Genomic DNA, 23,645 nt, shown 5'->3' on the forward strand with positions numbered 1-23,645 from the left:
CTGCCGCCCTGGCCTGGGCTGAGCCTCCAGGAACCCCGTCTTACCTTTGTCACTGCGGGGAGCGGGGCACTCGAGGGGCAGGGCTCCTCCCCGGGGTCCGAGGAGCTGGTCGTCGGTGTTGTGAGCAGGGTGGGCATTGCACAGGCCAGTCCTTTGTCAGTCCTGTCTGAGCTGCTGGTGCTTGTGGCCCAGGTGGTGGAGAGAAAGGAGGGTCGTCGGAAACGGGGTACTTGGCGCTGCAGATGTTCCCCAGCGAACTTACAAACCCCTGAGGGAGGTCCAGGTCCGGGGCGGTGTTCATAGCCCTGATCCGGTTCTGCTGTCCTGACGACAGCACGTGTCCTCCAGGCTACACGGCGGCCCACGGCAATGGAAATAGGGGTCTCTTGCAACTGGACCCATCGTCATTCATAGCGGTATCTTGTAAGTCACTGAGCAAGAGACGAAGGGCTCTGAACCCAAAACACAAGTGTCTGTGGGTTCTGGCAGTGACACAAGCCCAAGGGTCCATTTACCCCAGAAGAGAGTGGGACCAGGGGCACAGAAAACTGTGCTCTGAAGTGGACAAAGGGGACGCATAACTTATTTGGAGAAATGCTGTGTGTGTGTGTGTGTGTGTGTGTGTGTGTGTGTGTGTGTGAGAGAGAGAGAGAGAGAGAGAGAGAGAGAGAGAGAGAGAGAGAGAGAAGTGAGAGAGAGAGGGAGAGAAGTGAGAGAGAGAGGGAAGTGATAGAGGGAGAACAGAGTATCTGGGGTCAGAGTAGGTGAAGGACTGAGTGTAACTCGGGCACGGTGGGCCGGGCAGACCTTGTTCTGAGCAGAACCCGGAGATGACTCTTCTCCCTCCCGGACACACCGCTGGGGTCCTGCCAATCTGGCCCGGGGAAGCTGGAGTGACCGGGAGCAGGTTCCTACCTGGCTTTGGCCTGTGCCCGGCCCAGGGCCCAGCAGGGGCTCCAGTTAAGGTAGGATCTCCCCCCAGAGCAGATGCAGGGAGAGAGGAGGGGTCTTGTGCAGGGGGTCCTCCACCTCTGCCGGTCTCCTCACCTGCTCTTGCCTTTTGAAGCAGTGCTGAGTGTTGGAGCCTCCTGGCAGGCTGCATTCACTTGATAAGTGTAGAGGGGAGGCCATCACTTAGAGGCATCCGGGTTCCCCTGAGCCTCAAAAGCTGTCCTTCCTGGAAGAGAGGCCCAGAGGAGGCTGTATCTTCAGGCCATGACTCCCCCCCCCCCCCACAAGAAAAAGTCATGAAGACCCAGATGTCTACAGGACAAAATAATAGTGTGATTCTGGCCCCTGAGCACACAGCCTGTGGTCAGGAGAGTCAGCCCAGTGTGTCCCCCTGGAAATCTGTGTGGTTTGTGAGGTCTTAGGGTCTCACCCTCCACTCTGTCACCACTTCCAAGACATACCTTCTTAGTGGCACACAGTACCGCTTTTTGCCCGTCCAATCTGAGGTTGTCAGGCCCGGCCGGGCCAACAGAGATATTGGAACCAGGGTTCCCTGACTGCTGGGCACTGGGGACGTTGCCTGGTTTCTTCCGGATTGGGAAGCTGCCCGGGAAGCCGGAGTAGCTCAGGCTGCCCTGTGTCCTGCAGGGAAGGGAAGGAAGGAGGGTGTGGGGGCGCAGAGGCCTCTCAGAGGGGCCCCTCCAGATAGACATCACCTCCAGCTGCAACTGAGGCTCATAATCCCGTGAAGTCTAGGGCTGCCCCCAGGGAGGCTAAAAGACAGGGTCTTTATCAGCTACACCTGTGGAGCTCAGCAACTACCCTCTAGTGCCCAGGACTGTGAACAAGGGGTTTTTCCCTATGGGGGTCCCAGCCCTCCCCCAGCCTCCAGACCCCAACGCAGGGCTTCACCTCTTCTCCTGCTGCTCCACCCCACCCTCACCCCCACCCAGGCTGCCCTATGCTTCCCGAGGGACCCCTAGTCACTGTCTCCTGGGGAGGCTGGTTGGACAGTGGGGTGTATACCAGGCACAGGGCACAGCCACTCCTTCTGAGAAGGGGTCGGTGCTCGGCCACATGAAGGGCAGGGGGCCCAGAGGGAGAAATGCTCAAGTCCACCAAGCTCAGGCACCCCTTCTAATGGCGGCTGGGAGAGCCTGGGGGGGCCCAAGTGAAGGCACAGGGGAGCTTGCTACATTTCCTTTAGCCTGTGGACCTCTCCCCGTAGGGGCATCCACCCTGTGACATGGGCCCGACCACCAAGTGCCTGAGAACGCAGAAGGGGAGGCGGTTCCTGGATCTCTGGAGGGCCCCCCAGGATTACCTGAGGCTGAGGTCCTTCATGGCCTGCTCCTGGCGGTCAGCGGGGGCCTGAATGATATATTGAGAGGACCAGGTCCCCAGTTTCAGGGTCTCCCTGCCTGGGGGACACTTTTCAGGATGGCCCAGAGGAGAGATGGCAGGAAGTTTTAACGGGGCAGCAGGAGAGGAGGAGGGGATGGAGAGCTGTGCTCTGTCCAGGGGCCTGGAGGGCAGACGATGGCCAGGAGGGGGGCGTGGGCCAGGAGGGGGGTGAGGGCCAGGAGGGGGGCGCGGGACAAAGGTAGACTGGGGGACAGAGTGGGAGGCCTGGCGGGCGGGGAAGATGGAAGGAGGGGAAAGTGTCTGGGTAGAGCAGAGGGTGCTGGTGACCACAGAGGATCCGCTGGGGCAGCTGTCTTTACGGGTCAATAAGAGCGGTTTGAGCCTGCCGGTGAAAGCAGAGATCTTGGATGGTCCTGGCGGTGGAGCAGGAACGGGGCCAGGCTGAGGCCCAGGGTCTGCAGTGGGCCCCGGCTCAAGGGAGGGCTGTAGGGAGGGAGGTAAGAGGGCAGATTCCAGGGTAAGGGAAGTGGGAGGTCTGGGGAGAGCAGGAAAGCGGGACGCTTGCTTTCTCTTCATCACACTAGATGCAGAGTGAGACTCCTGCCCACAGTGGGGTGTGGACTATGCGTGTCTGCCTCTGTTACCTCAGGCTTCATCTTTGTGACCTCATAAGCAGAGAGCTCTAGCCCTGCCTCCATTATGACAGTGGGCACTGTAGACATAAGCAGACCCAGGGCTGGATGGGGACAGTCAGAGGCAGTACTAGGGCCAGAAATAGGGCAGTCCTCTTACTGTCTGAGTCAGCCCAGGTCTGTCCCCACCTGGGGGCCGTGGACAGCATCCCAGCTGGCCTGCCTGGATGTCTTGCAGGCTGGTGCTCAGCAGTGGTCCTTCCTTCCTGGGCACAGACACCCTCTCCCAGTTGCACTTCCATGGGTGGGTTAAAGGGCTCAGCCAGTCCCTGAGCTTGGGAGCCTGGGCCATGTCAGTCTCAGGGATCCCGTAGAGTGAACAGGAATAGCTGTGATCATCACTGACATGTCTGGCCTAGGGCCACCAGGGTACAGAAGCAGTGATGAGTATTGATCAAGAAGCAAGAGCCTGGAGAGCTGAGTCCTTGTCCTGTGAGCGAGGACACACTGAGCCAGGCACAGACCCCACGGCTGCCCCCTGGCCCAGGAGAAGAACCTGAATGCAGTCAGGGAGAAAAACCCTGTGCGCTGTGGCTTGTCACTCAAGCACTTACATGACCTCGAGGAGAATTCCCAGGACAGGGATGGAAATGACCTCACACGGGACACCAGACTCAGGGACCTGACAGGGAAGGAGCCGACCCACACCCTCCCCATGGGACTGAAGGACTCTCCCTAGAGCTTCCATGGGCTTCACACCCGGGGCTCAGCAACCTGGGGTTTGGGGTCTCAGTGGACTCACCTTGCAAATCCATCCACCCTCATGTGCTGTCCTCTACATGCTGCATTGTCCCCAAGTGAATGCGCAAGAGTTCCTGAGCCCAACCAGCCACCAACAGCTCATATTCTGACACCTGGTCCCTCATGTCCATGCCTTCCATCTGAGTGCCACCTTCTAATTTCCTCTAGAACTCCATTCCAATTCTTCTCAGGGCGCTGGGCCACCACCCATTTTTGCACCAGCTCTTTACTGTGTTCAACTCCCCTCCTCTCCTCACATGCACTGTTATAATGGCTCTCGTGCAAACACTCCAACAGGTTGGCGAGTCACTGAGAGGGGCCGTGTGCCTGTCTCACACCCCCACAGTGAGGTATCCATGGGGAGAGCAAGACAGAGCCCAGAGAAGGTCTGAGGGTCAGAAACAGAGGCGAGTAGCCCTCCAGCTCCCCATCAAGGCGAAGACCAGGGGCTGTGCTGAGTCTCCCAGAGACCTCAGTGACTCAGCCTGGTGAGGAAACTCTGGGCTGACTCCTCCACACCTGCGAGTGGTTGGGAACCATGAGGGACACATCCAGTGAGTCCTGGGGGATCTACACCAGGGGACATGCAAGGATCCCCGAGCCTGTGAGCGAGGAGGAAGCAGGTGAGCCTCCAGCAGAGGCTGTGATGGGTTAGCACAGCCCGAGGAGCCCATGGCCCAGGCCGTGTCGGGCTAGGGCTTCTGCAGGTGTCACTGGGAGTGGATCAAAGAACCCCCTGAGGCCAGGGCCTGACCCCACCCACCTGCCCACCTGCCACCCTTGTGTGATCCTGGGGAAAGAGGACAAGAATCCTGAGTTAACCAGGAAGAAATGTCCTCCAAGCAGAAATTAGCCCTGGAAAACATGAAGCAGCTATGGCCCCATCACACCTGAGTTTAGGAACTGAGATGTGTCCCGGCCTCGGCAGAGTGGGCAAACCACCAGCTGGGAGCTGAACTTCTACTGCATTAACCATCGCAGGTGATGGGAGGGGAAGGCCTGGTGAGGGATGACTGGCACACACGAGAGAGTGATCTCAGGGAAAACGTGATTGTCGTGGATTCGGGAGCCCCGAGGGTGACTCAGCACCCATGTTGTGCAGCACGTCTGCTTCAGTCGGAGCTTCAGACAATCTTCCAGGAGTGGAGAGAATCTAACTGAATGCCATGTCACACATTAGAGTGGGCTATTCATTGTGACTCCTCAGACACAGGCCAGTCGCAAAGACAACAGAGAAGGCCAACAGCTCGTACCTGTTACACAGTCCTTACTGACGTCTTCACGTGGCTCTCAGGATCTAATATTCTGGAATGTCTTGGTTTCAGGGCGCCATTCACCATAAGTCCTGAATAGTCAACACAACAGCGCAGCCTCTCTTGCCTTTGAGAGGTCTTCATCCATCCCTCCATCCACCCATCCACCCGTCCATTCAGCACGGATGAGTGCCAGGCGTGGTCCTTTATCCTGCCTGCCCAGAAGGAAGAAGCTGGCAGCCAGAGTGAGCAGGGACAGGGTTTCTGTTGGCTTGAAAACAACCAGACTATGGCTTCGTGCTCTTGCCCTTTTGGGACCCTACCCTCCCTCCCCGCCCCTGCTCCTCAGGTCCTGACAAACAACAGTGCGCAGCATGGAGCCCTCTGCCTGGGGCTGAAGTTTCAGTGCGCTCCCGGGGCTGGGGTACCAATGCTCCCTCCGGGCATTCTGTTCTTTCCCAGCACCGGTTCTATCCCCTCTCAGTGCATTTGTTACTCTGTGTGCACAGGTGTGCGACAGCCAGTTCTTACTCCTCCCTCTTCTTACTTGACAAGATCTTAATGGCTTTTGGGACAGCTGACCAACTCCCACCTTCTTCAACTACTTGGTTTTCTTGACTCCGAGAACGTCATGTTCTATTCCCCCCTCTACCTCTGTGGCTCCTCTGGCAACCCTCCTCCTCTTCCCACGTCCACCCGTCCTCTGCCGTGCGCTCTCCACACACCGGTCAGGGACGGTTTTGTCTGTCTGATCATGACAGTGCCCTGTCCCGACTTCGTTGGCTTGACCTTTCAATATAGAGAACGAACTCCTAATGCTTTGTGTCATCTGGTCCCTGCCCATCTGTCCACCTTTCCTGCCTTCATTCCTTTTCTGTCTCAGTCTTGTCTGATCACTGTGGCCTTTCCTCTGTGCCTCGTCAATCCAATGGCTCCCATCTAGGGGCTGCATTTGGTAGCTTCTTTATGTAATGACTTTAGACACTTAATGGGTCTCCCTTACTTCACGCAAGTCTCTGTTCCAATGTCACTACCTTTCATGCCTTTCCTTATCACTTGTGTAAAAAGCACTAAGGAAAAAGTTTTTCCTTAGACTCGGTGTCCTTTACTCCAATCTCCATGATGGTCTCTTATCCTGTCCACTGCAGTACCCTCATTTTCCAGAATAGTACCTAGCAGAGTTGGTACTCAATGAGTATTTATTATACTAATGAATAGAAAATAAATATAAAGGCTTACTGGAATTAAAAAGTTCCAGCTTGTAGAAAAATGTGACTTATCATGGCAATATAGAAACATATAGGGATGGGATGGCCCCAGAGTGAGGACATTTCACGTTGGTTCTGGAAGCACTTGTCAGGCTCTTTGCAGCATATTACAAAGTACAAAATAGGAAAAAAGAAACACTGTTGATATACACCTTCCTACACTCTAGTCTAGGGGTCCCCAAACTTTTTACACAGGGGGCCAGTTTACTGTCCCTCAGACCGTTGGAGGGCCGGACTATAAAAAAAAACTATGAACAACTCCCTATGCACACTGCACATATCTTATTTTAAAGTAAAAAAACAAAACGGGAACAAATACAAGTAAATTTAAATCAAGAAACTGACCAGTATTTCAATGGGAACTATGGGCCTGCTTTTGGCTAATGAGATGGTCAATGTGCTCCTTTCATTGACCACCAATGAAAGAGGTGCCCCTTCCAGAAGTGCAGCAGGGGCCGGATAAATGGCTTCAGGGGGCCGCATGTGGCCTGCGGGCCATAGTTTGGGGACCCCTGCTCTAGACCATTTGCTATATTATCATCTAAAACTGATCCTGTCACACCCACCTTGCTTAATACCCTTGACTCATCACTGCCCTTAAGATAAAGCCCAAACTTCTGACTGTGGCTCACACAGAACTTCTTGATCTCAACTCAGTTTACCTTGTCATCTTCGCTTCTTGTCTCTTTCTCCTCTTGATTCCACTCTGCAGTTGAACTGAAATGCTGGCTATTCTTCAAAGATATATTCTCTTTTGATTCTGAGTTTTGGCCCATTCCGTCTTGCCTTACTTGTAACACTCTTCCTGTCCCCTCCTGTATGTTACTTTTTCTGCATAACAACCTTCCCCTACTGTTTCTTCCTTCAGCAGGTTGTTGGCATGTCTCAGCATATCATCAGGGAGAGAAGGGAAGCTCCCAGGTGCCAGTTCTTCCCAAGCCTCTGCCTGACTCATACTTCTTAATACTCCACTCATCAAAGAAAGAGAAGGCTAGGTCCAGATGCAAGGGGTGGGAAAAGAACTCCATGGGAGCAGTGGTACAATCTTAGCAAACTAGGGGAAAACATACAGGGGTGCGGGAATTACTGTAGTTCTTCTTTGCAAGCAATTTACCACACTTTCCCACCTCCTTGGCAGCTTAATAATCTTCTGGTCTCAATCTAGAAATCACCTCCAGAAAGATTTTGCGGATCCCTAAAGCCTGAGTGGAAAACCTCTCCTGTAAAACCTTATATTCACTATTATTGCATGTATTACTCTCTACGCCAATGAGTGAATACATTCATATGATACAGGCTGGACCTCGCCTTCATACACGTGGTAGATGGTCTCTTCATTTTATGGCAGTACAGTATCAGTCCTCCTCACCTGAGGGAAGAGAGGTCACTGAGGGAGGGAAGGAGTTCTGGTTTATTTTCACTGCCTAGTACAGTATCTGATGTGAAGTGGTTCTTTTTTTTTTTTTTTTTTTACAGAGGCAGAGATAGACAGGGACAGACAGACAGGAACGGAGAGAAATGAGAAGCATCAATCATCAGTTTCTCGTTGCGCGTTGCGACTTCTTAGTTGTTCATTGATTGCTTTCTCACATGTGCCTTGACCGCGGGCCTTCAGCAGACCGAGTAACCCCCTGCTGGAGCCAGCCACCTTGGGTCCAAGCTGGTGAGCTCTTTGCTCAAACCAGATGAGCCCGCGCTCAAGCTGGCGACCTCGGGGTCTCGAACCTGGGTCCTTCCGCATCCCAGTCCGACGCTCTATCCACTGCGCCACCACCTGGTCAGGCTGTGAAGTGGTTCTTAAAAATATCTGTGAAATAAACACATTGACTATGATAAAAGTAAAATGGGGTAATTTCCATTAAAAAAGGCACAAGGAGTACTCCTGAGACCTATTCAAGACTAAGCAGGGTGCAAATATATTTAGGAAGGTCTGAGGTTGCATAAGATTAACTGAACGAAGAATAAAACAAATGAGGAATAAAACACCAGAGGGAGAAAAAAAGAGAAAGTCAGCCAGATAAAGCAGCACTTTCCTTTATTAGGTTCACAATGGCCTTTTTAGAGCCCATCCTCTCTTTGTAAAATGTTTCTTTGTGATTAACTTCCTCGTTAGAAAGCAGCGTCTGTGGGTTTGCCAGCAATGGAGTCCCAGCATCTCAGAGAAGAGCACTGTGCCGGTGGGCAGTGATGAGCCAGGCCTCCCTCCCCCCCCCTCCTCCCTCCTCCCCCCTCCCCTCCCCCCTCCTTCCCTCCCTCCCTCCCACACACACTTTTTTTTTTTACAAAAATAATATAACAGGCTTATACAGATCTATTAATTCTTCAAAATTTCATAGCAAGGTCTATGCTTCGGTATAACCATTTTTTATTTTGGATTAAAGTGAGAATTTTAGGCTTAAAAATAGATTTAAGATTATTGAACAAAGACCACATAGCAACACAGATTTAATAGAACTTGATCATCAGATAACTAGACATATGTTGCTGTTATCCTTATGCTAAGTGCTACTAACATCCCCATCAATTATTTTCATTTTAACTAAAATACAAAAGCACACTAGTTCACTGAAATAATCTTCGTTCACTACCTTAGCACATACAGCAAATCACACGAATTGCATGAAGCTCTGAACGCAGCAAGGCTGCCGCCAGCAGCCACATAAGGAATGCACACTGTACAGCAGTTTGCAGGTGGGTTCTTTTCACACGTCCCCCAAAACAAGTAAGAGAAACAAACTGACAAGATGAGTGTCAAATTAATTTGTAGTGACATTTAATATAGTCTTATCAGAAGGAATACGCTTAGGTCACAACTGTATGGAAAACCATATAAGCTATGTGAAACTCTAAGCTTTCTCCTAGAATATTCAAAATGTTCATCAAATTTAATTAGTACAATAAAGATGGCCACCAGGGGATTGAATAAACAGAATGCCATTTAATATTTTAAAAACACAGATTCTGGGAATAGAATCTATGTCCAAAATATCCAGAATCTGAGATAATACTCTATTTTGCATACTTGATACTAATAAAATAAGTGTTTACATAGTCTCTAAATGCAAGGCAATAGCTTAAGGGGTATCACAGAAAAGAAATGAACACAATCTCACCCGAGTAAGCACAGAGCTCCTGCTTTTTTGGTCCCCAAGCCCACCTCAAACAAGGGCCATCTCTTTCAGGAAGAAATCTTTCAACAGCTCAAGCCCATTACTTCTGACCTCACAAGCTACAACACAGTTCATTCTTGGCAACAGGAAGTCTTTCAGATGCTGGTATGATGCTTGATCATTCAACTAGACAGGCCCCCCTCACGGAGTCTCCAGCTCCTGCCTGGCAAAACCTCCTGCCCACAGAAGGATCAACACTGTCTCTGAAGCCACACGGGCAGCTCGAGCAGAATCAGAAGAAGGAGGTATCTGATGAAAAGGCACCCGCCAGTCTGAAATCCTCTTTGGTGAGAACACTGTACATGCGCTGAGGCAGAGCTCGGGAGTAGGGGGCGGGCCGTGGCACAGTGGTGCGGAGAATGAGCTCCCGACCTGCAGGGGGCGGGAAGTCTGACACCGAGTTAGGCCTTCTCTCTTCTGGGGAACCCATTCTCTTCAGTTCCTCCTCTGGTAGAGCCATGGCTGCAGCCTTGAATAGAACCAAGTTGAGGCTAAACTTAGATTATGAAGGGCTGAGAGGTATACATGAAAAATACACAAAAATGTTCTACATTATTCAGTAATGCTGTTAACTGTGTTATGATTACTCAAAAATACAAACGCAGAAAATATAAGAAGGTTGAAACATGGCATGAGCAGCCAGAGACCACAAACAAATGGAGATGCTTGCGGGCAATCTGCCTGGAAATGGGTCACGTTCAGACAGCTGATGAAGAGGGAGAAGGTGCTGCTCCCATTTTTCTTCTAGGTCTAGCAATGACCCAGACCACGTCTGAGGCCTCCGTCCAGTGAGGAGCTGGTTCTCTCCAGAATCTAGAAGGATGGTTTTCATCCATTTTCCAATTCTTTTTAAGGTTCACTGGCTGAACTAAAACTGGAAACATTGGTTTTGTTGGGCAGCTATTGTGAGTTAGTAGTGAGGTCCATGTTAATGTAGCAATGGCCACAAAGATAAGTTCTCAATGGCAAAGGCATCTATTTTTTCACTAAAATTGCAAAAAATACATATTCAATTACAGTTTTTATTGTAACTCTGATCGCTATATTTCTTTCAGAATATCAGTGACTTGAAAAAAAATAATTGTTTTCTCAATGAAAATACGAAATTATGTTATGTAAACATCAGCAAGAAAGGTATATCAAATCCAAACTATTAATAAGGTGGTTAGTCTTAATTACTTTATAAAATTAGAGGGAGGGGAAGGAACAAGGAACCATGAGGGACAAGGGCTATATTGTTACCTCATCAGAAGATTCAGTCAGCTTGAGAAAGGGTGAGAAAAGAAAGAGTGATGAAACAAGCAAGATGGTTTTAAAAAGAGCTAGACAAGAAATTTCAAGATTATTTCAGACAGCATGCACTAATTTAGAACATGATTCTATCAAAAGTTATCAGGACAAATGTACACCACATACAACACGTCTAGTTCTCAAACTGCGCTGACCCACTCCGCATGCATCTGATGACTCAACAGTAGTGTCATTTAATGGGAGAATGGTTTAACAAAAATCTAGCTTTTATTGAAAAATTAAAATGCTAAAAAAAAATTGCTCATGGCTTGAAAAATAGATAATCCAAATGGATTTTTTAAAAATTTTTAGGGAGGAGAGAGAGCGAGAGAGCGCGCGAGAGAGAAAGAGAGAGAGAAAGAGAGAGAGAGAAAGGGGGGAGGAGCTGGAAGCATCAACTCCCATATGTGCCTCGACCAGGCAAGCCCAGGGTTTCGAACCAGCGACCTCAGCACTTCCAGGTCACGCTTTATCCACTGCGCCACTACAGGTCAGGCCCCAAATGGATTTAAGAATAGGTGTCTTAAGAGTTATTCAAGTTAGCAAGGCTGAAGCAAAATCCTATCAGTGATTTATTTGCTGAATTCCATTTATAAAGTTAATTAAAATTATTTTTAAAAATTCTAAATATGTAAAATTACTATATGCTTATATTAGTAAAAATGTTACAGTATCAGTTGGTTATGAAAACAAAAGTTACATGAAGAAACTTGAATGGTTTATATCAGCCAAATGACTGAGTTTAAAATGTACCAACCAAGTGCTTGTTACGTGGACTACAGCATGCCGATTCCCTAAAAACATTCACAAGGTGTGAGAGTTTGAAATCTTTTAAAATATATAATGTGGGATAAATGTACAATTTTAGATTGGGTATACAATGAGGCCACTGAAAAGATGATACAGTCTTATTAATGTAAAAGATAATACTGAGTGAAAACCAATTGAGTGAATAACAAAATAAATTATATAATACAATCCCATTTTTATAAAATATACATATATTTATATATGCTACATGTTAAATGCTGACAGTGATCATCAGTGGGTAGTGAGACTAATATAATTCATTTTTAATATGATAAAATATTTTCTTTATAATTTTCTGTATTGTCTAATTTTTACAATAAGTCTTTACTTGCAGTCTGGGGAGAAAAGGCTATTTCCATTCTGAGAAAAATAATTCTGCTTATTAACTATTCAAAACAAGTAATACTCTCAGCATTAAATATAGAAATATTTTAGATTTTCAATGCTCTTAACACACAAATGTTAAAAACTGAGGAAAGAGACAAGTTTCTGCAATGTGAGGAAAGTGCATACCGGTGACGACAAAGAAATGTGCCGGGAGCTTTTGGTGGGTAAGCCGGGCAGACACTGTGGGGTGGGATGTGAAAGCAGCCCTGGTTCTTTGTTTCACACCAGAGACAAAAACAATATAAATCAAAGTAACTATCTATTGCTTTCTAGAACTCTAATTTATAAGGAACATAGTTTTTAACTTGAAAAATTTAAATTTAAAGATCTACCCATAAATAACCTCAGGCTTTAGTTCCTTTTAAACATTCAGGTCAGTGTACTTGGCTATGACTTTGAGTCGTAAATAGATGGTCTCCAGATCAACTCAAAGGGGATCATGAAGCGTCTACTCCATGTGTAAGCCCGTTAAAATTCTTTTCTCATTTGATTCTGAGAATTACACCTTCACAACTGGGTCCCTCCAATGCCAGCAGTCAGGTACGGGCACCCTGTATTCAGTGTAGTTCACTGTCTGTAAGCATCTTTACTCTTACTGAGCCCCGACCAGGGAGTGTCTGTGAGACACCAGCACTTCCTCCCAGTGAACAGAGCAGTGCCGAGTATCGGTAGGAAGTATAACTACTATCATCTTCATAAAAACCCAGAGTTTGATCGCTTTAGAATGTCAGAGGTATTATAGAGGTATTATATAACTGTTAAACCTTTACTTTCGTAAGTAGAAGTAATGATGAATTTTTTTTTTGGGGGGTGGTGGTCAGAAAGACTCCCACATGTGCCCAATCGGGATCTGCCCAGCATGCCCACCAGGGGGCGATGTTCTGCCCATCTGGGGCATTGCTCTGTTGCAAATTGAATAATTTTTTTAGCGCCTGAGGCAGAGGCCATGGAGCCATCCTCAGCACCCAGGCCAACTTTGCTCCAATGGAGCCTTGGCTGCGGGAGGGGAAGAGAGAGATAGAGAGAGAAAGGAGAGGGGGAAGGGGGAAGAAGCAGATGGTCGCTTCTCTTCTGTGCCCTGGCTGGGAATCGAACCCAGGACTTTCACACGCCAGGCTGATGCTCTACTGCTGAGCCAACGGGCCAGGGTGATGAAGATAATTTTTCAAATTAGGGTTTCTTTCCGCACTGAAGCCTAAGTGTCCTCAGTCTTAAAAATTTGAAATATTGCTCTCCCTTCTTAGGAAACCTCTAAAGTTAGATATCTTCACCATTATAATTTACTAACTTCATAAGTAAGTTGCAAAACCATTTGCTAGACATGGGTTTAAATGGTAAAACTGAGATCTATTCTAATTTGAAAGTAAACATTTTTGCCACAACACAATGGCCATTGTTAACTGAGTCCCTATCAGATTCTATAACACTGGATTTCAGGTCCTTCTAACTTCTGAACCTTAGATTCTAACGTATACTTACCATTTACTTAAACAAGTACGAAAGCAAGCGGATTTGAAAAACTCAGAAGTCACTGTTGAGAGTCACTGTTTCTTCAGTGTTTGTTTGAACCCAATGCCCAGACTTACACTCAGCTAGCAGCTGTATAAGCAGCCATGTGTAGAAATCAAAACAGCGCCCTACTGAGCAGGGGCTGGAGAAATCGTGGTACACTCCACAGGGAATCTTACCCTCTGAGCATTCACAAACAGCTTCTGAATGATTCTGCCAGCATGTCCTCTTCCTGCACCAACAACTAGCACCTCAGGCTGCTCCAAAAGGCAGCTCACAAACCTAGGGGAGAAAACAGCACATTACATCAGCCCTCCCAGTTGAATTTTGTGAACGCACCCTCAAATTGATACTGGCTAAACTACCATGACTGGAGTTGGAATTTTATAACAAAATAAATTGATATTTGGAATTAAAATCAACTCAATTGACAATCTTACTGCCACCTTTCAACTGCTTTCATAAAATTGGTGAAAAGCCCATCTTTGTCAAAGTGTAAGAAGAAATATTCAGTCAAAGCTCAAAAAAACATTTATGGACAACAAAAACCAAGTTTCATCGATACAGCAAAGCAATGACCCAGATTTCCTGTTTTTATTCTTTTGAGGTGTGTGTGTACGCGTATGTGACCATGTGCACAAAATATATGTTTTACTGGACAAAGTATCAATTGCAAACTGTGCCATTTTGTGCTGGAAATACCATACTTCCAACTACCTCACGGATCACTGGAGTGGAGCTGACAGAATCAAAGGCAGAGTCCCCAGCGGGCACCTGCTCACTGACACAGACTGCTCTTTTAAGAAACAATTCGCATGATCAGAGCTTGCTTTTCTCATTTAAAAAAAGGCTTTTTAAAAGAGCAAGGAAAGCTGGGAGAAAATTTCACACAACAAAAGACATAAAGTTCAAACAAAAACTTGCTAAAAGCTATAGCAATCAATGCCTTGCCATATAATATTGATTACTTAACATCAATAATGCCATTCCTTGTGGAAAGGTTGATGAACATGCTAACGGTACAGCGAATTCCAGCTACTGAAGCTGCTAATTTGAAAATCCTTTATAACACATGAAAACACCACTGTCCTTTCAAGTACCATGGGCAAAACTAGACAGGGGTCACACGGAAAGACTCCTCTGGTAATGGTGCTGCCTCCGGAGGGAAAAACTGTCCCGGTCATTTGCCTCATCCTGGTCAATTTCAAAACATATTCGCAAGGTACACAGTAACTACGCCTTTGCTGTCATAAATCTTTTTAAAAATTAAATGAATACTGAACAGAAAAATACGTGGCAGAACACTTCAGACTGTGGTTAAAGAACAGCAAGAACTAAAAGCAAGCTCTGAGCACTTCAGGTAACACAGCATAAATAACTTCTCAGGCAGCTGAGGCACCACATCTCCTGAGCAACAGGGACACTGCCAGAAAGAGATCTGATAGACGTGCTTCTAAACACGGGGGGAATGGAGACACCTAGCAACACCCAGAAATACAGCAGAGGTCAAGTACTATGATAATTAAGTATTTCTCTGTCTCTAGCTAATGCTTGTGACAAATAATATAGGAGCAAGCACAAAAGAATCTCAGTATTTCATTAAAATTTTCTAAAGAGAGTGGTGGCTTTTCCTACTGTAGACAAAATGAGCCAGATAGCAATTACCTTTCAAGATCTTCCTTTTCCTCCTCTTGTTCACATTTGTCAATTCCAAACTTGGCTTTCAGTGAGCGAGCTCTAGCAATTAGGGCTTCCACATTAGTAATCTGATGGATGATTTCCTAACAGTAGAGAATGGGAAGTCACACATTGGAAAACAGCAGAAAAAGCAAAGCCCTTTAAAAATGTATCTTGAAAGTAATTATTACCAACTGAGAAGAACACTTGGCAAGATCCTGACACTACCTCAAACTTACTTCTAATTTCTTGTCTTCTGGATTGGGAAAGTGCAAAACTTTACTGGAATGGGATATTATCTGCTTTATAATCTTCTTAACTGAAGAAATGTTTTCCAGACTTTCTATTTTTAAAAAGATCAAAACCATCATTAAACAAGTTAGACAAAACACACTTTCATTTTGTTAATGAACTAATTACTAATGAAACAGACATTTATTTACCTTCTTCCTTTACCTTGAGCACGGCTGCATGGATGACACAAGGTAACAGATGCCGAGCAAGGTCTGCAGGCTTCTGTACTGCCAGGTAGTGCAGCACCTGAGGCACAGGTACATACATGATCAATGCCCTTGTCAACGAATAAAGCAGCCCTTTATGAGAGCAAAGAATCCTCTGGACCAGCGGTTTAATGTTTTTTCATCTCATGGGATACAAATTAATTACTAAAATTCTCAGGCACACCAAAAATACATTAAATTTTTCTACTGATTTGACAAAAAAAAAAAAAGGTGTAATTTTGATTCATTCACATCAGACAACTATTGCTGTGCAGGGTGCCGTCCCTTTTTATCTTACAATCTAAGGGTAAAGAGGTCAGTGTCCTTGACTAAAGAGGCAGGTATTGCAGGTTTTAAAAATTCTTGCAGCACACCAGTTGAAAATTGCTGCTCCAAAGTGATTCCCACTGATACTTCTGGTGCCCACCTGGCACCAGTTATTAAATTATTGACTATATTCCCTTTGTTGTACTTTACATCAGGGTGACCATTTTGTGACTACTCATACTTCTCTTTTACTTTTAAATTTTTATTAATTTTAAAGAAAGAGGAAGGTAGAGACAGGAACATCAATCTCTTCCTGTATGTGCCCTGAGCAGAATTCGAAGCAGCAACCTCTGCACTTCAAGATGATGCTCTAACCAATCAGGGCCCTACTTACACTTCTCAATCTCCTCACCTTCTTCCCCCAGCTCCCCAATACCCCCTCCTATCTGACAACCATAAGTCTGCTGTCTGTGTCTGTTTCTGGTTTGTTACATTTATTTTGTTCTTTAGATTCCATATATAACTGAAATCAAAGTATTTATCTTTCTCTGTGGCTTATTTCACTTAGCATAATACCTTCTAGGTCTACCCACATTGTCCCAAATGGTAGATTTCATTCTTTTTATTTAGACTGCTATTCCAGTCTACAACATGTACCACATCTTCTTTATTCACTCATCTATTAATGGGCAGTTGGGTTGCTTCCATTCTTTTTGTTTGTTTGTTTCCTTGATGTAGGTATTTCAGCCCATGGACTTTTCTTGGATCTCTTTTAAAATATATCCTTATACGTTCTGATATGTAGTGCTCATTATCATTTTTCAGAAATTCTATAATTTCTCTTTGTATTTCCCCTTTCACTCAAGCATTATTTAACACAAAGTTTTTAAATTTCTAGGTGGACGGCCTGGACTTTGGCATTTTGATTCATTTTTAATTTCTAGTTTACTGCAAAGGCCAGAGTATTGATTGTATTTCCATTATGAAACCTACTGATTTTTCTTTGTGTCCTAATATAGTATCAGCTTTTGTGAATGTCCTGTGTCTTACAAAAAGGAATAGGCTCTATTACCAAGATATAGTGTTTGACACATATCTAAAAAGATCAACCATATTATCTTGTTTAGATCTTTCCTTAGCTTTGTCTACCTGACAGAGTATTATGTTAAAGTCCTCTGTTATTAGTGTAATTCAAAATGTTTTTTCTTTACATAGATGGTTATACTCTGTTATCTAGTGTATAAACATTAACAACTGTTAAAGCCTCGTTGTAAAATACCACTTTTAGCTATAAAAAATTCTATTTCTTATGTATTACTGGTCTGTAGCTTTTAATTTTATTTATTTTATTTATTTTTATTTTAGAGGAGAGAGAGAGAGAAGGGGGGGAGGAGCAGGAAGCATCAACTCCCATATGTGCCTTGACCGGGCAAGCCCAAGATTTTGAACCGCCGACCTCAGTGGTCTGTAGCTTTTAAAAAAATGCAATCTTTATTAGGTTTAGGTACTAATGTTTTAGTTACTTCATAAAAAATATTTGGGAAAATTTCCTCCAGACATTCTGCATTGAAAACATGTAGTACTGGGATTATTTCATCCTAAAAATCTAAACCTCAACCTTAAAACCCAGTATCCTAATGGGGGAAACCCTATTGTACTCCCACTTACCTTCTTAAATGCTTTTGTTTTAATTCTGCTTTGTTTGGTATCAGGATCATACTTCCTGCTTTCTTATTGCTTTTATTTACCTGATAATCTTTATCCATCATTTACTTGCAGCTTTTTTCAAATCACTGAATCTCACTTATAGCAGAGTTACGTTTTACACGACAATCCTATAATTATTCTGTGTATGATGTGATCTTTATTATGTGTATTTCTCTATTTGGTGTGTGTGTGTTCTTTGCTTTTTAAGAAATATTCTGTTGGTACTAAAGAAAGTTTATATTTTCATTCCAGTAGATATCCTTCCATTAATACCTTTTGTGCTGCCCTAATTCCCTTTATCTTTAACTGTTTGATGATCTCATCCGACAATTTTTATTTTTTAGTGAGTGAGAGACAGACAGAAAGAGGGTTAAAAGAGGGACAGAAGACAGGCAGGGAGGGAGATGAGAAGCATCATCTTGCAGTTGCGGCACCTTAGTTGTTCACTGATTGCTTTCTATGTGCCTTCACTGGGGGCCCCAGCTGAGCCAGTGACCCTCAAGCCAGAGACCATGAGTTTACGTCTATGATCCCACACTCAAGCCAGCGACCCTGCACTCAAGCCAGTGACCTTGGGGTTTTGAACCTGGGTCCTCAGCCTCCAGGCCGATGCTCTATCCACTGCACTACCACCTGGCCAGGCTTATCTGACAATTATAAATGGTATCTGTGATTAACATCCATTTCCTATGTAATAGTTAATGATTTCATTCTACTTTCCTCCTCCTCTCTCCTTGTTCATTCCAACCTTTCTGGTTACATTTTCTATTTTGTCCTAACATACAATTTTTATATATTCTTCTACAGTGGCCCCAGCAAATTTTAGTCTTAGCTCTATAGTTAAATGTATAAAATGCTTATCATTGGCCCTTTGCCAAAGTCTTCCCAGTTATCTCTGTTGGTTAAGTTCACCTTCCTATACTATGTTGTCCAATAGGACAGCCACCAGCCACAGTCATTTAAAAATCCAGTTTCTATAATATACTAGCTACATGTCAAGTGCTCACTGAAGCCCCACATGTGGCCAGTGGCTAGCATTTTGGATAGAATAGCTATAGATCATTAACACTTCAGAAAGTCCCTGTGGATGGGGCAGCTCTAATTGATTTCTTAGAAAGGGCATAGGAGTACTGAATTACGTGTGCAAAAACTAAGAAAAAAACTGGTTTTTAGAGCCTGTATTACTTGGACATCTTGGTGGGATATCAAATCTTTGGTTTACACTTTTTGCTTACATTTCCTGAAAATGCTGCTCCACATTACTTTGTTTTTGAGAAATCTGACACTTAATTCTTTTTCCCTTGTTAGTTATTTTCATCTTTTTGCTTGAAGATTCAGAGGATTTTTAAAAAAATATTTAATGTTTAAGTAATTCTATATTGGTGTGTGTGTGTGTGTGTGTGTGTGTGTGTATATATATATTTTGACAGAGACAGAGAGAGAGTCAGAGAGAGGGACAGACAGACAGGAAGGGAGATGAGAAGCATCAATTCTTCGTTGCAGCACCTTAGTTGTTCATTGACTGCTTTCTCATATGTGCCTTGACTGTGGGGCTACAGCAGACCGAGTAACCCCTTACTTGAGCCAGTGACCTTGGGTCCAAGCTGGTGAGCTCTGCTCAAACCAGATGAGCCTGTGCTCAAGCTGGAGACCTCGGGGTCTTGAACCTAGGTCCTCCGCATCCCAGCCTGATGCTCTAGCCACTGTGCAACTGCCTGGTGTGGCCCTTGATGTCTTGTATTAAATTTAAATATGAATCTATTCTTCCTTGGGCCCCTTGTAATTTAGTCTATATTTTTTATATGGTTATCATTTTCTTCTATTTCTATCCTGAGTTAAGCCAGCTGTGGTTTCTTTTTTTTGCAGGGTTTTTGGGTCCATTTCTGCTCTTAGTTTTAGTGTTTTTGATTAACCTTATTTTTTCATATATCCCATGCTTGTTTAAAGATCTCTGATTCAGTATGGAGTGTTATGTCCTGTTAACAGTTTTCTGCTTCATGGTCAATTTTTTGGGAAATGTTTTCATTTGCTAAATGATCCAAATGAATTTTGTTTTTTAGTTTTGTATGGATGTGGCCTGCTCTTTACTATTCTTAGTCATGTCACAATTTGAAAGCGCCCTTTTCTGCACAATTTCTTTAACGGATGGCAGACGATGAGGGAGGTTGATAAGTCTTGTCCCTCTTTCATTTCTGCAAGATCCTTAATTTTCCCCTTTTTTCCCAACATCACTTTACCTCTAAGGAGTATCATTCTTTCTCTATTTATCTGGTTCTTCCCAAGGCAGTGTGTCTGAGTGTTCACTTTTAGTCCTGCTTACTTACATTAAAGCCCCTTCCCTGTGGCTAGTGCTGTGAACTACCAAGCTCTACCTGTACTGAGTATCTGGCACGTACTGTTAAGACTGTCTCTCTGGGAAGACTCTGCTCCATCCAAGTCTTCTGTATCCATCAGCTCTTCTTAAAACTCCCTGTCCTCACTTTCTATACCTGGCTGGCAGCACTGAGAACTCCATTGGCATTTGGCTTGTTTCTCCACTTACAGTTAAAGGTCACCATATCTCTATCTCCTAGTAATGCTCAAGGCATGGATTTATTTACTTATTAATGGCATGGAATTTTTTCGACATGACCATTTTTAAGGCTTTTAATATATGCTATGAGACAGTCCCGTGGTAAGCATTCCATGTAAACTATGCGTGTCTTATTTTTGGGCCTATCTGCAACTAGTTCTAAAATCTTAAATATAGCCTGACCTGTGGTGGCGCAGTAAAGTGTCAACCAGGAATGCTGCGGTTGCCAGTTCGAAACCCTGGGCTTGCCTGGTCAAGGCACATATGGGAGTTGATGCTTCCTGCTCCTCCCTCCCCCTTCTCACTCTCTCTAAATAAATCAATAAAATCTTTTAAAATAAATCAATAAAATCTTAAATATAAATAGTAGACACATAAAAGGCTCATTAAATTTCAATGCTTTGTTTCTCAAGTGTGTCCAAAGCTCTCATGTCTTTTTTAGTGTTTTAAAAATATTAGAACCACTTCAGTAGACTGTGACTGAAGATGAATTTTGTATTTCTTACCTCATCACAGTGCAAGTCACAAAGTAGGATGTCAAAGGTTTACTGAATGAAGATGCCAATGTTAAATCCTAAGGTTTCCTAAAGCCCTCATTACACTGACTGAGATTTATATCACAGTTACCTTTTCTGCTTCCCGGGTATCATCAAACAGTCTCCTTTGCCTTCTAGCGGGAACCGGCTTCGCTGTTTCCCAGGCTTCTACCCACATGTTGCTTGGAATCTTCATTCGAGCACTCAGTTCTCCTTTCAGAACCATGTTACCCTTTTCATCAATCACTTCCTCTTCAATATAATCCCGGGGTGAGTACCACCTCACAAAATCTTCCAGAAAACAACCTGGATTAGCTGCCTAAAATAAGGCAAAAAATCCAGCAGAATTAAATGAAAATCAAGTTACCAATAAACCTGTTTGCAAAATCCTATTTTCCCTAATATTCAAAGGATATGTGTATACAATTAAACATATGTTTGGTTATATTTTCTACCACAACATAATATTCTTTATATGAGTACTATATTTAATTGTCTGAAATAGTATGTGATGTAAACATTAACAAAGAAGTGTTAAGCATAAGGTCATTTTCTTTCTTCTTAAATTAACCTCAGACCAAAATGAAAACAGACACAGCTAGTTTTAAATGTGAAGAGCAAAACTGTCATTCCTCCTCCTTGAGCTCACTGGCTACCAGCTTAGCAGCCCCCATCAACTTAGAAACTCCCCGCTGAGGGGATAAAGAGTGCGAGAGGGTCCTTAACTAGTAACAACATAAACGTCAAAGGGCTGTGACATCATGGCAGCCAAGTACTTCTGTAAACTACAAGGGTCAAGACTACTGTATGATTCAGGATTCATGCACAAAAATCTGCAAATTAGCCACACCCACCAGGCTACACCACACCCACCTGAGAACATCTTAGGAAATTAGAGATAGGCCTTGAGAGAAGCAAACTTAAAAAGAAAAAGAAAATAATACTGAATTCCTATACCACAGACTGTGTTAAAGAAAGAGAGTTCACAGCAGAAGTCTTCCTTGTGGTTGCCCTTACTATATAGCAGGCTAAACAAATAGCTACTAGGAGAAGAACCAGGCTCATTTCAGCCATGGTTTATCTTTGTTCTACTGTTACAGGCATGTACTCCAGGCATGCTTCAAGAAGCGGCCCTGTCCTTCTGAAATGGTAAAGTGTAGGTACCTCGTGTACATATCAGAATTCATCCAAAGCTCCAGGGACTCTCCCAAAGGGCCTTAAAGCAAGTCATCCCTGTGTCAAAAAGGGAGAGGCAACAGTATCTATTTTAGAGTGACTACATGTTTCCTTATTTTTTTCTTTTTTTTTTTTTTTTGTATTTTTCTGAAGCTGGAAACGGGGAGAGACTGTCAGACAGACTCCCGCATGCGCCCGACCGGGATCCACCCGGCACGCCCATCAGGGGCAACGCTCTGCCCACCAGGGGGCGATGCTCTGCCCCTCCGGGGTGTCGCTCTGCCGCAACCAGAGCCACTCTAGCGCCTGGGGCAGAGGCCAAGGAGCCATCCCCAGCGCCCGGGCCATCTTTGCTCCAATGAAGCCTTGGCTGCGGGAGGGGAAGAGAGAGACAGAGAGGAAGGAGGGGGTGGGGGTGGAGAAGCAAATGGGCGCTTCTCCTATGTGCCCTGGCCGGGAATCGAACCCGGGTCCCCCGCACGCCAGGCCAATGCTCTACCGCTGAGCCAACCGGCCAGGGCCCATGTTTCCTTAAATATATGATTTCCTACGTAGGGACAGATGTGTAAAAAGCCTGTTTCAAATACAGACTATTTTCTGATAAGAGATTTGTAGGGATCAAAGTTAGTCCAAAAGAGTCTAATAAACCACAGTTTTGCTGATTACATAGAACCTTACCATCCGGGACAATCTATTTCTATGGGGAAAAGCTTTTACAGTTCCAATTTGGAATTTCATTCTGTACTTCCCTCTGCAAGGACACTGCAGAAGGACAGAGACAGATGAATATGAAGGTAGCTACTAGAGGTCAGGTGAAAAACAGCAGCTGCACAGGCTCATACTATGTGCATACATCTCCTAAGCCAATTCCCTTGTCTAACCTTTTTGATTTAACACATGCTCTGAGAGCTGACTTTTCTTTATTCACTGCACTGTTTGTCTGAAAACACATCTTTTTTTTTACTGTATTTTTCATTCCATATGACACACTTGACTATAAGACACACCTAGGTTTTAAGGAGAAAAATAAAAAAAATATTCTGAACCAAATGGTGTGTTAAAATATTTAATAAAATATTGTCTTTTTCACTCCATAAGATACACTTTTTCCCCCCCAAAAGTGAAAAGGAAAATGCCCATGTGTCTTATGGAGCAAAGAATACGGTAATTTGACAGAACAGAACTCAACAGATTTTCTGAATCTTTTTAGTCCCCAAGGAAAACATACAGTTCTTAAGAGGTTTACTGAATATTTTTATTTTTCCTTTTAGTAAATATGGGGGAAACAAGCAGGAAATAAAGAGGCTCCATTTTGTTATAACCAATCTGCTAGCAGGGGTGATGAAAGTAGCATAGGTTTTCATGGAGTGTTCATGCTGGAAAAAAATCAAACTCAGGCTGGCCTACATAGCACAAAAGCAGGACTGAGCAGGGCTATGAAATGGGGAGATGGAGGCCATCCCAGGTAGCAGCAGGTTGGGGAGGGAAGTCTGGGCCTGGGAGAGAGTTTCGAGTATCAGCGGAAGTAAAGGGAAGCCTGTGGTCCAATGGGCTACCCACTTGGTTTTTTTGTTTTGTTTTTTAATACACATAGACTTACCTCTTCTTTCAAAAATAATTTTAAAAAGACTTTTCTTCATCCCTGGGTTTTTAAGCTAACAGGCCAAATGTCACAACTCTCTGAATACCTACTCACCCTAAATGGCGACTCATCTGAGAAACCTTCCATGACACTCAGTAGAGTCAGGTCACTTTTTAGACTCTGCCTTCATAA

The 23,645-nt window shown here is 44.6% G+C and overlaps 1 protein-coding gene across 2 annotated transcripts in view; it reads right to left on the minus strand.

The window, feature by feature from the left end:
- Positions 1-8,620: 8,620 nt before the first annotated feature.
- The window catches only part of RAB3GAP1 (RAB3 GTPase activating protein catalytic subunit 1), a 72,607-nt gene continuing 57,582 nt past the window's right edge, over positions 8,621-23,645 (minus strand). For both annotated transcript variants that reach the window (XM_066279064.1, XM_066279065.1), the window contains 6 exons: positions 20,787-21,014; positions 15,557-15,653; positions 15,353-15,456; positions 15,102-15,217; positions 13,616-13,718; positions 8,621-9,909 (listed from right to left, as the gene is read on the minus strand). In XM_066279064.1, coding sequence (XP_066135161.1) covers positions 9,673-9,909; positions 13,616-13,718; positions 15,102-15,217; positions 15,353-15,456; positions 15,557-15,653; positions 20,787-21,014 — 885 coding nt within the window. In that variant the 3' untranslated portion in view covers positions 8,621-9,672. The remainder of the gene's footprint in view (positions 9,910-13,615; positions 13,719-15,101; positions 15,218-15,352; positions 15,457-15,556; positions 15,654-20,786; positions 21,015-23,645) is intronic.

The sequence above is a fragment of the Saccopteryx bilineata genome, chromosome 5, assembly GCF_036850765.1.
Source record: "Saccopteryx bilineata isolate mSacBil1 chromosome 5, mSacBil1_pri_phased_curated, whole genome shotgun sequence".
In the NCBI taxonomy this organism is placed as follows: Eukaryota; Metazoa; Chordata; class Mammalia; order Chiroptera; family Emballonuridae; genus Saccopteryx; species Saccopteryx bilineata.